The following is a 16,210-nucleotide window of genomic DNA, read 5'->3' as shown; positions in this document are numbered from 1 at the left end:
TTTTACCATGGGGGCATCTAATTTTCTAATCTTTAAACAACGTCTGTGTTCCACTAGCCTTATACGCAATTTCCTCTTTGTTTGACCAATGTAAAATAATTTGCAAGGGCAGCATATTAGATATATCACCCTATTGGAGTCACAATCAATGATAGTATGGAGACGAATCATTTTAGCATCTTTAAACCACCAACACTCTTGAACTTCCTCCACAATAACACAAGCCGAACAATTTACGATGGCCCACAACACCTTGCTGTTGAATGGACCACACATCAGATGAAGAAAAAATGTCTGCAAGATTCTTATTTCTAGCATATGAGACCATACAAGTAGAGTTGTGAAAAATATCTAAGTCTTGTCTCACAGTCTCTGCAGGAACAAGGCACAAATATGGATTGCTCCTGAACCTCTTACTCCATTACTAGTTAACTTTATAATGTTCATTCTGTCTTTCTTTTTGCAGAGCTATACTGTCCCCATAGAGGGTTTACTTTTGGGGTGAAACCAAGGATTCCCAGGAAACATCTCAGATAGATAGAGTACATCACAGGGTCAGAAGCAGTGGCGTAGCCACAGGTGGGCTTGGGTGGGCCAGGGCCCACCCATTTATGGCTCAGGCCCACCCAACAGTAGCACATGTTTAATGGTAACTGGTGGGAATCCCAAGCTCTGCCAGCAGAAGATTTCCCCCTGATGGTAACAAAAACGCTACTCTCCACGACACCGGCACCTGCGCATGCTCAGTTTTCAGTACATTCCTGCTGCCAAGGTGGAAAGATGCATTTTCCCATCAGCTGAGATTTTTTTTTTGGGGGGGGGGGGGGGGGGGAGAACACTTGGTGCCCACCCAAAGGGAGAGGGATGAGATTTAGTATGCTGCTTTTCTGTGGTTACTTACAATCAAAGTTGCTCACATATTATATACAGGTACTTATTTTGTACCTGGGGCAATGGAGGGTTAAGTGACTTGCCCAGAATCTCAAGGAGGTGCAGTGGGAACTGAACCCAGTTCCCCTGGTTTTCTGGACACTGTGCTAACCATTAGCATACTCCCAAAGATCACCTATCAGAAAAACACCATGCCAGAAGCCCCTCCCCAGAGCAGTCACTCTCTCCCAAAGTCCCTCTCAAGAGCATCCATCCTTTCTCAAACCCCCTCTACTCTCACTATCCCCCCCCCCCCCCCACCATCCTTGAGGATGTTCTAATAGTCTAGGGTAGGGCAAGAGCGCTTTCCAGTGGTTCCTGCCATGGTTCAAAATGGCAGCCACAAACTATAGTGTTAATGGTGCTAATCAATCACTGCTTTAAATCAATCCTGGTACTAGCTACGATAAGTGTAATTGGAATAGAAGATTTCCTATGAGAATACCAGATAGGGAAGTGCATTCATTTGAAATAATTCATGTAATTCCCGGTTTTTTTAAGCTAAAATGAGAGGAACCGCCCCCTCCCCCCGAAATTTCAAGTTTTTTTGCTGTGCTATCAATAGCACAGCCTATAGCTGGCTCATGCACATTATTTCTTAATAATACCCACTATTTATCAATAGATGCAAAATAGAACAGACTATTCTCCAGTAGCACAAGAGTGTACTCTATTGGCAACAGGGCACACTATTTGAGCAATACTACACCCTATTGATTATATTGCCCCAAACAAAAATAAATAAACCAAACATAATGAAAAATCCTATAAATGCCATGGGAGCATTTTTTTGGCCTGCATACCTTGTAAACACACAGATGTCTGTTTCATAACAGTTTAATTTCGACTCACATGAAGGTAATCAGAAAGCAATTGCTTCTACACCAACAGTAACGTTCTACAAGGATAAAACATCTTGAGAGTCATAAGGAAGGATTGTCCTCAGCACAGATATAAGTATTGAGTCCATGGCCTTGTTTAAGAGGTGGCAATGGGGCAGAAAAATATTTTAAAAAGTCAAAATGGATCCCCGTGTGATGCCACCTTTTAAAGCAAAAGGTGCTGACAACTTTATCCCAAAGGTTAAAAGCATGATGTGGTGAGGGAGAGATTATTTAATTTCAACAATTTTTATTGATGACTCATCATAGCAAAGAAAGTATAGAATCATCCAACATGGTACCTAACAGAGTCCAATAACATCATATCACATTGAACATGTCCATACATTACAGAATGTCATCAAGTTTTAACTGATATATCCCCTCCCACTACACAACCATAGAACAGCAATGCAATTTTAAACCGTACTCAACCTCCCATCCATACTTCCCCTTCCCTTCCAAAAAAAAAAAGAAAGGAATAAGGAGGGGAGAGTGGAGGGCAACCCAAATACACCTGGCAAAGAACATCCCTCCCACCTACTTAAAAGCATTCAAAATCAGGCTTCGAGCCCTATGAGGGAGTGTCTGAATATATACCTCCCAGGTAGCTAGAAATAGCTTCCTTCCTCTAGGGGAGCCCTGGACCGGCCTCTGTTCTAATAACACTAGTAAAAAAGCCCCGTTTCTGATGCAAATGAAACGGGGGCTAGCAAGGTTTTCTTCAGAGTGTGCATGTGGGAGTGTGTGTCCCTGCCCTCTGCCCTCTCTCCCTCCCCCCTCCGAGTCCAGTCCTTCAGTGTTAAGTTTCCTGCTGTTCTGTGTTTGTGTTACAGAGAGGGTGAGGGCATCTCTCTCCCCTCCCCCCTCTGAGTCCTTCACTGTTACAGAGAGAGGGATTTTGTGCTGTGCTGTTTTCCTTCACTCATGGGGAAACCGGATATCTCTGGCGCTTCACACTTCCGGCTGGAGGCTTCATAGAACGTTGGAGGTGCCTTTTATATATATAGATTAGTGAATGTAACCTATTCCTCCAGGCCCAATAAGAAGGTGCAGTGTCCCCCACCCATGTTCCCAATATAGCATGTTTACCCAACACTGCTGCTTTCCGAAGAAGAATTCTGTTGCGATTAGCGATATTAAAAGCTTCATATTTATCTAATATCAGCCCCTCAGGCATGAATGGCAGACAGCATTCCCAAAGCCCTTCAAAATAATGCAAAAGAGCTCTCCAAAATAGCCGTATCTTTGTGCATCCCCAAAAAGCATGATAAAAGAATTATTATCTTGATTCTATTTCAAGCACACTGGTGTTCCCACTCCTCCACTCTTAAATACTTGCTCCTGAGTAAAATATGCCCTGTATTCCATTAGTTGTTGTGTTACTAGACCTTCCATCGTTTTGGTCAGTTGTGGTATTGAGGGTACTAGTCTATAATTTGTGATATCACTGATCTTGCTGGTTTGTGTTTTGGGGGATAGGTATGAGTACTATTGGGCTCATTTTCAAAACAGAAGGGAGTCCATATTTAGACATAAATCGGAAGATGGACGTCCTTCTCCCAGGGACATCCAAATCGGTAAAATCGAAACCCGATTTAGGACGTCCCCAACTGCACTCTGTTACAAGGACAGCCAAACTTCAAGGGAGCATGTCGGAGGCATAGCGAAGGCGGGACTTGGACATGCCTAACACTTGGACGTCCTTGACCCATAATCGAAAAAAACAAGTTCATTCCTGAAGAACACTTGGACGTTTTCACCCGGACCTGTTTTTCTTACGACTGAGGCACAAAAAGGTGCCCGAAATGACCAGATGACCACCGGAGAAAATCGGGGATGACCTCCCATTACTCCCCCAGTGGTCACTAACCCCCTCCCACCCTCAAAAAATATCTTTAAAAATATGTCGTGCCAGCCTCTATGCCAGCCTCAGATGTCATACTCAGGTCCATGACAGCAGTATGCAGGTCCCTGGAGCAGTTTTAGTGGGTGCAGTGCACTTCAGACAGGCATAGTAACATAGTAGATGACGGCAGAAAAAGACCTGCATGGTCCATCTAGTCTGCCCACGATAAACTCATATGTGTATACCTTACCTTGATTTGTACCTGTCTTTTTCAGGGCACAGACCGTATAAGTCTGTCCAGCAGTATTTCCCGCCTCCCAACCACCAGTCCCGCCTCCCATCACTGGCTCCGGCACAGACCCCGTATAAGTCTGCCCTCCCCTATCCTAGCCTCTCAACCACCAACCCCTCTTCCACCCGCCACCCAATTTCAGCTAAGCTTCTGTGGATCCATTCCTTCTGCACAGGATTCCTTTATGCCTGTCCCACGCATGTTTGAATTCCGTTACCGTTTTCATCTCCACCACCTCCCGCGGGAGGGCATTCCAAGCGTTCACCACCCTCTCTGTGAAGAAATACTTCCTGACATCTTTCCTGAGTCTGCCCCCCTTCAATCTCATTTCATGTCCTCTCGTTCTACCGCCTTCCCATCTCCGGAAAAGATTTGTTTGCGGATTAATACCTTTCAAATATTTGAACGTCTGTATCATATCACCCCTGTTCCTCCTTTCCTCCAGAGTATACATGTTCAGGTCAGCAAGTCTCTCTTCATACGTCTTGGAACGCAATTCCCATACCATCCTCGTAGCTTTTCTTTGCACCGCTTCCATTTTTTTAACATCCTTCGCAAGGTACGGCCTCCAAAACTGAACACAATACTCCAGGTGGGGCCTCACCAACGTCTTATACAGGGGCATTAAAACCTCCTTTCTTCTGCTGGTCACACCTCTCTCTATACAGCCTAGCAACCTTCTCGCTACGGCCACCGCCTTGTCACACTGTTTCATCGCCTTCAGGTCCTCAGATACTATCACCCCAAGATCCCTCTCCCCGTCCGTGTCTATCAGGCTCTCCCCACTTAACACATACGCCTCCCTTGGATTTCTACTCCCTAAGTGCATCACTTTGCATTTCTTCGCATTGAATTTTAATTGCCAAACGTTAGACCATTTTTCCAGCTTCTTCAGATCTTTTTTCATGTTTTCCACTCCCTCCGGGGTGTCCACTCTGTTGCAAATCAGGCGGACCAAGCCCCATCCCCCCTACCTGTTACGTTTGTGGAGGAAACAGCAAGCCCTCCAAAACCCACCAGAAACCCACTGTACCCACATATAGGTGCCCCCTTTACCCCTAAGGGCTATGGTAGTGGTGTACAGTTGGGGGTAGTGGTTTTTTTTTTTGGGGGGGGGGTTGTGGGGCTCAGCACACAAGGTAAGTGAGCTATGTACCTGGGAGCAATTTATGAAGTCCATTGCAGTGCCCCCTATAGTGTCCTGGCATGTCAGGGGGACCAGTGCACTACAAATACTGACTCCTCCCAAGACCAAATGGCTTCCATTTGGTCGTTTCTCACATGGACGTCTTTGGTTTTGAAATTCGCCGAAAATCAGAAACTACCATGTCTAGGGACGTCCAAATCTAGGGACTGTGAAATTTAAGGATTTGGACGTCCCTGATGGTATTTTTGAAACAAAGATGGATGTTCATCTTGTTTCATAAATATAGGTTTCCCTGCCCCTAGATTTTGTGATTTTGCAAGGACGTCCAAATTGCAACTTGGACGTCCCTTTCGAAAATGTCCCTCCATGTCACCTTTGTCTTTTGGAATTGACCTCTTTCAAATATGTATGTGATGTGTTTTGTGAGGTACTCGATGGTAGGTTTTTCATCATGTAGTTGGGGCATTTGTCAAGTAAGCAGTATACATGTGCGTATTTTGTCAATAGTGTCTTTACTGTGTCTAGTTGGGGTGGTTTGAACAAGGTTCATATTCTGTCTGCTGCGATGTATTTGTCGTGAGTTTTGCAGTCCTGTAGGTCTCTGATGTTTATTTGTGGTTTTGCAAGGTTTGATCTTGTCTTTGTTATTTTGCTTTTGAAGTATTGTGCAAGCTCATCTGCAGTTGGTGGTGTTTCCGTTGTTGCCAATAGGTTCTGGGTTTTCAGTAGTTTGTTCATAATTTTGAATATTTTTTTTCATATTGGTCTGGTCAATGTTTATGTACTGTAGTGTTCTGCTTTCGCTTTCTTTATGCTGTTTATGTATGTTCTTATGGCTTTGCTCTTTCGAGTTTCCTACAGAGTTTCTTCATTAAGCCAGGGACAAGGTTGTTTTGTGATTTTTGTTTTTGTTTTGAGTGGTGCTATTTTATTTAGTGTTTTTTCACTTGTTTCATCCCAGTTTCTCATGAAGTGTTTATCCTCGGGTGGTATGTCATTGAGTTAATTTATTGTTGTTGTCCTGAATGTGTGGTTGTCTACTTTTCCTTTGGTTGTAAATGTGTGCTGGGTTCTTGGCTCTCTTTTCTTGCTGCTTTCTTTCCATTGTAGTGTGAAAGTGAGTGTGCTGTGGTCTGACCATGGTACCTCTTCCCATGTGTGCTTTGTTAATATGTGGTTGTTGAGAATCTGTGGGCTAGAATGTCTAATTGTTCATAAGCCACAAAAAAAAATGCCTTAATGACCAGATAATCACTGGAGGGAATCAGGGATGACCTCCACTTACTCTTCCAGTAGTCACTAACTGTCTCCCACCTCCAAAAATGTGATTTAAAACATTACTTACCAGCCTTTATGCCAGCCTCAGATGTTATACTCGGGTCCATTAGGGCACGTTGCAGATCCCTAGAGTAGTCTAGTGGTGGGTGCAGTGCACTGCAGACAGGTGGACCCAGGCCCATACTTCCCCCTACCTGTTACACTTGTGGTGGAAATTGTTATCCCTCTAAAACTCATGAAACCCACTGTACCCACATATAGGTGCCCCCTTAACCCATAAGGGATATTGTAGTGGTATACAGTTGAGGTAGTGGGTTTTGGGTAGGTATTGAGGGGTTCAGCAGACAAGATAAGGGAGAAGTGGTGAGATGTGTATGTGGGAGTATTTATTTGAAGTTCCCTGCAGTGCCTCCTAAGGTGCCCCATTGCTCTCCTGGGATATCTGTGTGGTCAGTCTACCTAAGAATGCTGGTTCTGCCTACATCCCAATGACTTGATTTTGTGCGTTTTTCACTTGGACTTTTTTTTTTTTCAAAAATGGACCAAAAAAATAAACGCACAGAGCAAAAAAACATCTAGCAAATAGCCATTTTTGAAAAAAAAAAAATCAGTTTTGAAAATGGCTATATTCCTCATTTGAATTTTGGACGTATTTAGAAAAACATCCAAAGTTGGATTTAGACATCATATCGAAAATGCCCCTCCACGTCTTGTATAAAGTAGAAACATGTTTTATCAGAAGAAAATGCCTCTTCAATGGGAATGAGAGTGAGGCAAAATGTGCAATATGTATGGCGCCAACCTTACATATTAATACCGTAAATTTCATAATACAAGAAATTTTTGGCCCACTTAATGTTCCTGCATATGTGATGTTAGCTTTGCTTCTTACTCTTCCTTGCCCTTACCATAACCATCTTTATTCAAGGATGTCTCCTGGCTATTAGTCATAAAGCTTAGTGCTTACAGGATATTGCTTCTTTTATTTTTGCTGTTGATTAGGTAGTGTTGCTTTGGTCTGCCCTCCTCCCTCCCCCTTTTGGTCCTCTATTTCAAGTAAATTGGTATGTGCTTTTCTATAGTAAACCAAGACTCAGGATCCCCATTTCTTTAACCTATGTCTTTTCCCATCTGCTCTTACCACTACCCTTTGTTTCTATCCCAGGCTTTCTCAGTTTTGATTACTTGTCCGTTTTGATGTTATGTCCGTTACATGCTTTGGTTTCGTAGTGTTGCAGGGTGTACAGTGCTATCTACTACAGGGGAGGGGGAGAGAGTCAGGGGCAGGGTTTGGAATGATCAGTATTTTCTTTCAGAGTAAAATTATGCACATACTTTTGAAAATTCTTTACCCATATCTGAAAAAGATTAGTAAATGTAAATACTGTATGTGCAGGTACGATTCCTCCAATAATTTCTAAACTGCAAATGCATGCATATTTTTCTCCAAGGTGGGCAGGTTATAACTGATGCATGACAGACTACAGAAGTAATCATTAATTTGTAGTTCTCCATCTTCTTTTTGGCCCCAGTCTGGCACTTAAGTGCCAAGGAATGCCATGCTGCATTTTGCCAGCTTAGTTATCTTGGTCATTTGCTTTACTATGCTGTTTCACTCTAGTGACACGTTTTCAGTCTTTGTTACTTTTTGTCTCACAAGTTTGTAGCAGAACGTTCCAAATGACATTTCAAGCACACAAAATGAGATTTCCCCATCAGAAGACATAGGTGGAACATCTAAAAATAGGACAATTTGACAGAAACACGGAATCAGTAATGAATACAGGCTTAAAGAAATGAAAAATAAAATTATAAATAATAGCAGGGCATATGGTTTTAGAAAGGGAAACTTTCAGAAAAGTGATTTTCCTTGGGTAAACAGGTTCCATGAAAAGTGCACTTTCAATACTATCCACAGTTTCTTAGGAAAAAAAACCTCTGTGAGTACACAAAAGGGCAGACTAACAGTGCTCTGGGCCCCCAGGCAATAAGGGTCAGGGGTCCCTAACAGCTCGTGTGAAATGAATTTTGGATTGTGGGTGAGTGGGCCCCTTACTGCTTTGGGCCTTGGGCATTGTCCTATTAATAGGCTGGTCAGTCTGTTCCTTGGTACATATGTACTTTCCCTTTGGGATACTAATGCAAAGTCTTCAGGAAAAAAAAATACTTGCAGATGCTGCAGCTACCTGCTTGGTTTTGAAAATGTCCTCCTAAATGTAGAATATAACAAAAGAGAGGGAACGAAGTACAAACTAAAGTCCAAACAAAAAAAACAGCACCACGGGCCTTTAAAAATGGAACACAGTTCTTTAATGAATGAGCCTTGACAAAAAGACCCGACACGGGCCGTGTTTCGGTGACTAGCACCTGCGTCAGGGGTCCCCACGTCTCATATAGTAAAAGCTACAAAGCACCAAGGCACTTTCACTTTCTGTATCCAAATGGCTCATTCATTAAAGAACTGTGTTCCATTTTTAAAGGCCCGTGGTGCTGTTTTTTTTTGTTTCTCCTAAATGTAGAAGACACAGCACCAAAATATAGGAATGGGCAGCCAGAAATCCTTGTGTTGTCGTCCCCCCCCCCCCCCCAGGGTTCTTCTTTCATTCCAAAACAAGGGGCCCTTTTACTAAGCCGTGTAAGCGTCTACGTGCACCCAATGCACGCCAAAATGGAGTTACTGCGTGGCTCTTCTGGTAATTTCATTTTTGGCAGACATCCCATACGTGCGTCCGAAAAAGAATTTTTCTGGGGTGCATCCGCTATGCGCCAAGTGGCATTTGACGTGTGTAGGTCATTACCGCCTGGTTACCATGTGAGACTTTACCGTTAGGTCAATGGCTGGCGGTAAGGTCTCAGACCCAAAATGGATGTGCGTCAATTTTCGGCAAAAATTTAAAAAAGGCATTTTTTGCAGGTGCGCTGAAAAATGGATCTGCCCGCGCCCAAAACATGCGCCTACACTACCGCAGGCCATTTTTCAGCGCATCTTAGTAAAAGAACCCCCAAATGTTCCCATGAGTGCACACTCTTTCCAAACAAGGACACACTCTTCTTACAGAGAGTGCGCCCTCTTTACTTTGCAAAGAATGTACACTATTATCAGCGAATTACATTTTATCGCAATTGACAGCCCATCCCTACCAAAATATATTGTTCAGGCCCATAAGACACTGTAGATCTAGTGACATTGTAGATCTACACATAGAACATTCCCTGTAGCATTCATGACTTCAGACCCCGCTTGTGACTTCTAGATTATCTCTAACTAGTGCTCCCTCTTCATCACTGCCAAAGGAAGATCTCCGATAACTAAAGCTACAACGCAACGGTCACTGAACTGCAGTGATTTGAATTCTGCTGCTTTTCTTCAGAAATATTTTCTCGTAAGGTACTTGTCAGCAAAATAAAATGCATTAGCAGAGCTTTGGGTAATTGCTTTAGTGCTGGGAAATCATACTAAATCTCTTCTTCCTGCTTTTTAACATAAGGAACAGTTTTGCTGGACACTCAATCCCCCTCCTCTCAACACATACACAAATACATAAGCACACATACACCACTGAGAAGACCACTGCAAACTGATTCATTTGTGAATACTTCAAACGGTCAAATTGTATACCTTCTTGCGCCTCTGATCATATATGTCCCTATGCACTCACCACAACTATGACCTAATCCTACAACAAAATAACAAAAAAAAAAAAATATGGAAACAGGCAAGCTTGCTGCATGCTTCTGTATTAAGCTAAGTAACCGCTTTTGTTTATCATTATTTTTTGTGAGGATTTGATAAATTATAACTTAGAATGCTGTAATAAAGTATGTTTTGATAGGGAGGAGATGGATTGACAAATAATTGAAAAATATATACGAGAAAGGTTTTGTGCGCTGTGAGAGGTCTATTAACCTATATCTTCATGACTGATGTCTTTCCGCCTTATGTTTTATGTATAGTATTATGAACATTTTTTGCATTTATTTGCATATTATTTTTTTAAAGGTATTACAGCTACCATTTGCCTATTTCCCTATATATTTTAAGGCTATTTTGTTGTAGGATTAGGTCTTTTTCTCATCTAGCATATATTTGTTTGGTAACAATTGTAAGAGCAGAGACACCAAACAGGATGCTACTAGAGCACTAAGCCATATCTATTTGGCAGGGTTATATCTTTCTCAGTACGACCTGACCCGCACGCTTCTAAAGCATGAGACCAGCCATCATACGTAAAAGGAGCAGCACAACTCCTATTGGACCCCGTGTGACTGCCAGAGCTTTCATCCTCAGGGCCTCCCTCTCTAATGCTTTTCTTGATCACTCCATCTCCTCTAAAGTAACATGAACACTGGTGTAGATGTGTGCTGCAGCCTGCAGGACTAGGGTTACCATTCGTCCGGATTTCCCCGGACATGTCCTCTTTTTGAGGGCATGTCCGGGGCGTCCGGCGGATTTTGCCTGCACCCACGTTTGTCCGGATTTCTGGACAAACGTGGGCGCGGGTGCGGGCAGGCGCGTGCGTGTGGGCGGGCGATCGGCGCCGTGGTAACCCTACTCCCGTCCCCTCCCCTTCCTTACCATGTTCCCTGGTGGTCTAGTGATGTCTTCGAGGCAGGAAAGAGCCCCCTCTTTCCTGCCTGGAGCGCTGCCTCCCCTGTCTATCATCCTCCTCGGTCTGGCTGGGGATTCAAAATGGCCACCGAGAGTTGAACTCTCGCGAGGCCACTTCAACTCTCGGTGGCCATTTTGAATCTCCAGGACGTCTCTTTATTTCTTTCTCTCCTGGATGAACTTATTGCCTCATGAGGTACTAAAAGGCAATTTTCCTTGCACCTTGATATTTTTCTTCTTCTTCTGCGATTAGAAGCTGGATTGTCAGAGTCAGCCAGTGGCCATTGCAGACTCGCTCCTCCTCCTTTGTCTTCTGTACTCAGTGGGCCTAATTCAAAGGCTTAGGAACCTGAAGACCCATCCTGATCAATGCACAGTCTGCCCTTCTGTCTCACTTTTCTGAAACCTTTAACTTTCTCTCTGACTTTTCTCCTAGTCTGGGCCCACTGGCCCTCATCTGAGGATGAATCTGACTCATTCCATCTGAAGCCTGTGGAATCCTTGAGTAATTTACAGTTCTTCCGCTTCCTTTGTTTCTCTGTAGGTTCAGAAGTCTTTTTCTTCTGCCTAAACCTTTGATTCTCTTGCTTTTTATCAGACTCCCTGCTAACAGGGGTCGGCATCATGACACAGGCTGACTGTTCAAAGTCATCTTCTGATACAGCATGCAAGGTAGCAGATCTAAACAAGGCAACAAGCAAAGAGAGAATGGGAAATGGAAAAAGAGAAAGCAATAATGCAATAGAAAAACATGAAAACCAAGTGTGCAAAGAAAGAAGCAGAAAAGGAAAACAAAGGATCTGATTTGGATAATACATGAGTTAGGAAAAAGCAAGACATCTAAATCATTTTAGCATCATAGTAGGAATGACAACTGGCTAATACTGGAATTACAAATTCAGCACATACCTACAAATGTCCTGAGTAGATGGGCAGACAGATGTTCGTGATTGACTCCTGGGGGCTGTTCCTGTTGTAGGACTGCTTGCCTGTAGAAACAAGTTTGATAATTTGGCATCTTTGTTCAGAAAATAGACTGTTGACACTTCACTACTGTGCATGATTAGAACAAGCCAGGGTCAAAGCTGATAAACGACATGATTTTCTAGTGAGCTTACAAAAAAAACAGGAAAGCCGACTACTGAACAGCTAAAGCAAAACTGTTTCAGGAAGTTGGAGTGGTTAGGAAATGCTGCTGTTTATAACCCTACAAATATTTCATTTTTTAATGATTTTAATTGAGGAAGACTGCAGGGTTTCAGTTTTATTTGGTCACAGAATCAGACTGATGGTGAATCATGTGAAACACTTCTAGTTTCTACTTCAAGCAAGTTATGAATGTACATGTTTGCAAATGTTAAGGTACAAAAAGTAAAATGACTAATTCTAGTAGTCTATTGTATTTTGATAGTAGTATTCCAGGGATATAACTCTAGATTAATGCAAATGTGTAACTTAAGGAACTGTAGTCTAAGAATACAAAGTTGAAAGTGCCTGTCAAGGCTATTTTACATATATTAAGAAATAGCATGTCCTGTGATAAATTTCTTTATTTATACTTTAAGGGCTGAAGTCAAGAAATGGCCATGATATGTAGGCACTAAAATGATGCGCTGTAAGGGATCCTTTTACTAAGCTGTGGCCAAAAGTGGCCTGCGGTAATACAAGCGGGTCTTTTGGGCACGCGCTGGACCATTTTTTTACCACGTCTAGGAAAAAAGGCCTTTTTTAAGGGGCCGGAAAATAGGCATGCGCTAAAATCGAAACCAGCATGCATGCATTTTCGGCCGAGCCCTTAACACCTCCCATTGATCTAGCTGTAAGGGCTCATGCGCTACACATGTGGTGACTGGTCAGCACATGCCAACTGCCGATTAATGCCGGAAGCGCCTTGTGCGGTAGGAAATTAAAAAATAATTTGTCCTGGTGTTATGGGCATGTGCCAAATATGAAATTACCGCCGGGGGGGGGGGGGGGGGCACGCATGTAGAACCTACCACACCTTTCTAAAAGGGCCCCTAAGTGTGAATTCTATAACGGCAATGCCGTACAGAACTGCTTTTATAGAATACTAGTGTAAGCCCACATTTTCGTGCTTAAACTTAGATGCATACATTTATGCCAGCCAAAGGCTGGTGTAAATGCTCGTGTCTAAGTACTAAATCAAATTGTCTGGACACTATTTTTTAATGCAGGGATATCAGATCAATATTATTATTATTATTATTATTATTTGTTGCATTTGTATCCCACATTTTCCCACCTATTTGCAGGCTCAATGTGGCTTACAATATTCCGTAATGGCGATCGCCATTCCGGCATGAGGAAATACAATTTGGTCTTGCATTAAATGTTCATAAGTGAACAAGTAGATTAGTAGTCAAGTATAGAGAATTCATTATCGGGATAAGAAATAGAGTGATGTAGTGTTACAGTTACCATATAAATCCCAGCAAACCAACCAACTTTCTCAATCACTTGTTTCAGCGAGTCACTAACTACTCATACATACTATCATAAAACTCTTTTAAGACCATCAGAACATGGCAGACTTAAAAACATTCTATGCAGTAACTGCTGAATCATCATTGGTCTTACTTTGTAATTTTTTCATATAATATTTTATAGGTTTTTTTCATATAGTATTTTCCTTCAACGTGCATGGCTGCTGGCGAAGAAGATTGTTGTCTCAGTGCTCAGACTGCTTCCCTGAGGAGGAATCAAAACTTGGCCATGTCGACAGCAAGTCCGAATGTTGATAGTACTGCTTAAGTTAAGTACATGCACATTGAAGGAAAATACAATATGAAAAAACGATAAAATATTATATGAAAAAATTACAAAATTAAGACCAATGATGATTCGGCAGTTACTGCATATAAGAAATATGGAATGCTTTAAGTCTGCCCTATTCTGATGGTCTTAACATTTTTTAATGATAATACGTGCGCCTAAGTACTGGCAGTTAGGCACATAAATGACAGTTTTCTATAACCTGATCTGCTTCATATATGTTATGCTCCTAATATGTCACCTTGTATGTATGCACCTTAACGTAATACCATATGTAACTCAGTTATCCGGAAATGGCAATCGCCATTATGGCAAATGTAAGCCACATTGAGCCTGCAAATAGGTGGGAAAATGTGGTATACAAATGCTACAAATAAATGCTACAAATAAATAACATTGTGCCTAATTGCTTGATCCACCCATGCCCCTTCCAGGTTCATAAGTCCTTTGCATCTGTATACCATAGAAATTAGGCACAAGGGTTATAGAACAGGGGCGTAAGTCAGTTATGCGCATAACTACAAATTATTGCAAATTAGTGCATGTTAAGGCCAATTAATGGTGCTTATCACCAATTAAGTGCCAATTTAGCACTAATTAGCAAATGAAGTTACATGTTTAACTGACCCCATTCTATAATCGATAATTACATGCCCAACTACTCACCTAAGTTTGGGTACCATTTATAGAATTTGGGGATAAATGGACCCCAAGAAATTAATATGTAAGCAGAAAATGTAGCATTTAGCTGTAGGTAAATGAGGGATCATAACATGAAATGAGGCTTTACAGGGCCTATAGTGAGCAGCCCTCTAGTATTTAGCATGGGCTCCACACCAGATGTTGCATTTTCTCTGCATGATGCACTCTGATTTGCCCCATGCTAACACTCCCCCCTCAACCCCATCTACATTTCTGGAATATATGTCTTACCATTTTGGAGGACTGAATCTTTTGGGAAGGAGGGATGTTAAAACCCTTCTGGCGAATGATGCTCCTAGAAGCAAGTTGCCATTTGCTAGTGGCAGGAGGCTTAGGTAGCAGGGTCCTCTGCCTGTAAATATCTGGCCCCTCTGGAATAGTAAGGCATGTCTCTGGAGGGGTGAGTGGGAGCTGAGGAGGCAAGGGGAGGGTTATTACTGATGCAGGCTTGGGGTAGAGGATTACTGACTAGCAGGAGTGGTTACTGTTTGGGCAGTTGGGGCAAGAACATTGTTTGTCTGCTGGGCTTCAGGGGGGAAAAGACATCCCACATGCTAACTGACCCCAAGTGAAGGAGACAAATATCATGGAAGATTCTGGATCACAGCTAACATGGATTATTAAATTGTTTGTGTTACTGTCCACAATGAGTAGTACCAAGGCCAGGCTAAATCCTATTTTGTCGTGCATGCAAAAACTTTACTAAGGCACATGGTACCACTTTCTACTGCCAGTTTTACTGCAAAGGCCACTTGGTATGTAATTCAGGCCTTATCTGGAAATTCCAAATTGCCTTTAACCAGTGTTTGCACAATCTTAAGTAATAAGGCATGCTCTGCTCCCATTTGCATGGAAGCAGGCAGTTTAATGTTTATGAATATATGTTAAGCATTGTCTGTAACAGATTACATTGCCTGGACCTTTAATGAAGGTTCCTTGTGTATGTATTCTGGTACCTGCCTAGTTAATAGGAGGGTTATAAATATTAAAAATAAATAAATAAACAAAAAACTACAAATCCCTGTAATATTGTAGTTCTCTGTAATAGGCTCTTCCAGAGCACATTTCCCAGATCCCTGTGTCTTATGGGAATCTTTCTATTGGCTTGCATTGTTCTCAGTGCATGCTGGTCTAGTTGCCCCCCTTCTTTCCCTTGGGTCTGTAAGAGTTATTCTGCAGCATTCTCCTCTGTGAACAAACTGCATATGCAGTATTTTACTGTATGACCCTCTTGAAACTACTGTGATGCTTTCAACATTTCACCAGTGTAAAAGAATAAAACAGCATCTCTACTCAGTGTGTTGTTTAATTATTCTCAGTTTGCAAGGCAAAAACTCTTTTCCAGCAAATCTGAACTGTAAGTTATTTTTCCTTGATTGATTACTGCATTAAAGATGATTTTGGTTCAAGTGTTTTAAGTCTTTTCAAAGAGATGTTCTATACTCTGGTTTAAGTTGCATGCCAAGAAAGGGCAGAACGCAGAAGACTAAAGTTACGGTGAAAATAGATGCAATACAGAAGCTTTAAAGACCCCACAAGCACATTTTTAGCTCATGTCCTAAAAAAAATTACCATGATCCCACTAACAACATTTTATTTAGAATCTCAGAGGTAATCAGTAATATAGTGTGGTGCATAGTGGTATGGTATATTTTTTCAGACTGAAATGAGTCAATATCCAGCTTATTTTCAAAAGTGATCGCCAGCCATTTCCCGACATAAATCGGGA

The 16,210-nt window shown here is 42.1% G+C and overlaps 1 protein-coding gene across 1 annotated transcript in view; it reads right to left on the bottom strand.

The window, feature by feature from the left end:
- Nucleotides 1–12,047, bottom strand: part of MARCHF1 (membrane associated ring-CH-type finger 1) — a 165,956-nt gene extending 153,909 nt beyond the window's left edge. Inside the window, exon 1 of the mRNA XM_030192224.1 lies at nt 11,896–12,047. Within this exon, the coding sequence (XP_030048084.1) occupies nt 11,896–12,047 (152 nt within the window). The remainder of the gene's footprint in view (nt 1–11,895) is intronic.
- Between the last annotated feature and the right edge of the window lie 4,163 nt (nt 12,048–16,210).

Source organism: Microcaecilia unicolor, chromosome 2 (assembly GCF_901765095.1).
Source record: "Microcaecilia unicolor chromosome 2, aMicUni1.1, whole genome shotgun sequence".
NCBI lineage: Eukaryota > Metazoa > Chordata > Amphibia > Gymnophiona > Siphonopidae > Microcaecilia > Microcaecilia unicolor.
Note: the sequence above shows the minus strand (reverse complement) of the source record. Positions and strands in the feature narration are given on the sequence as shown.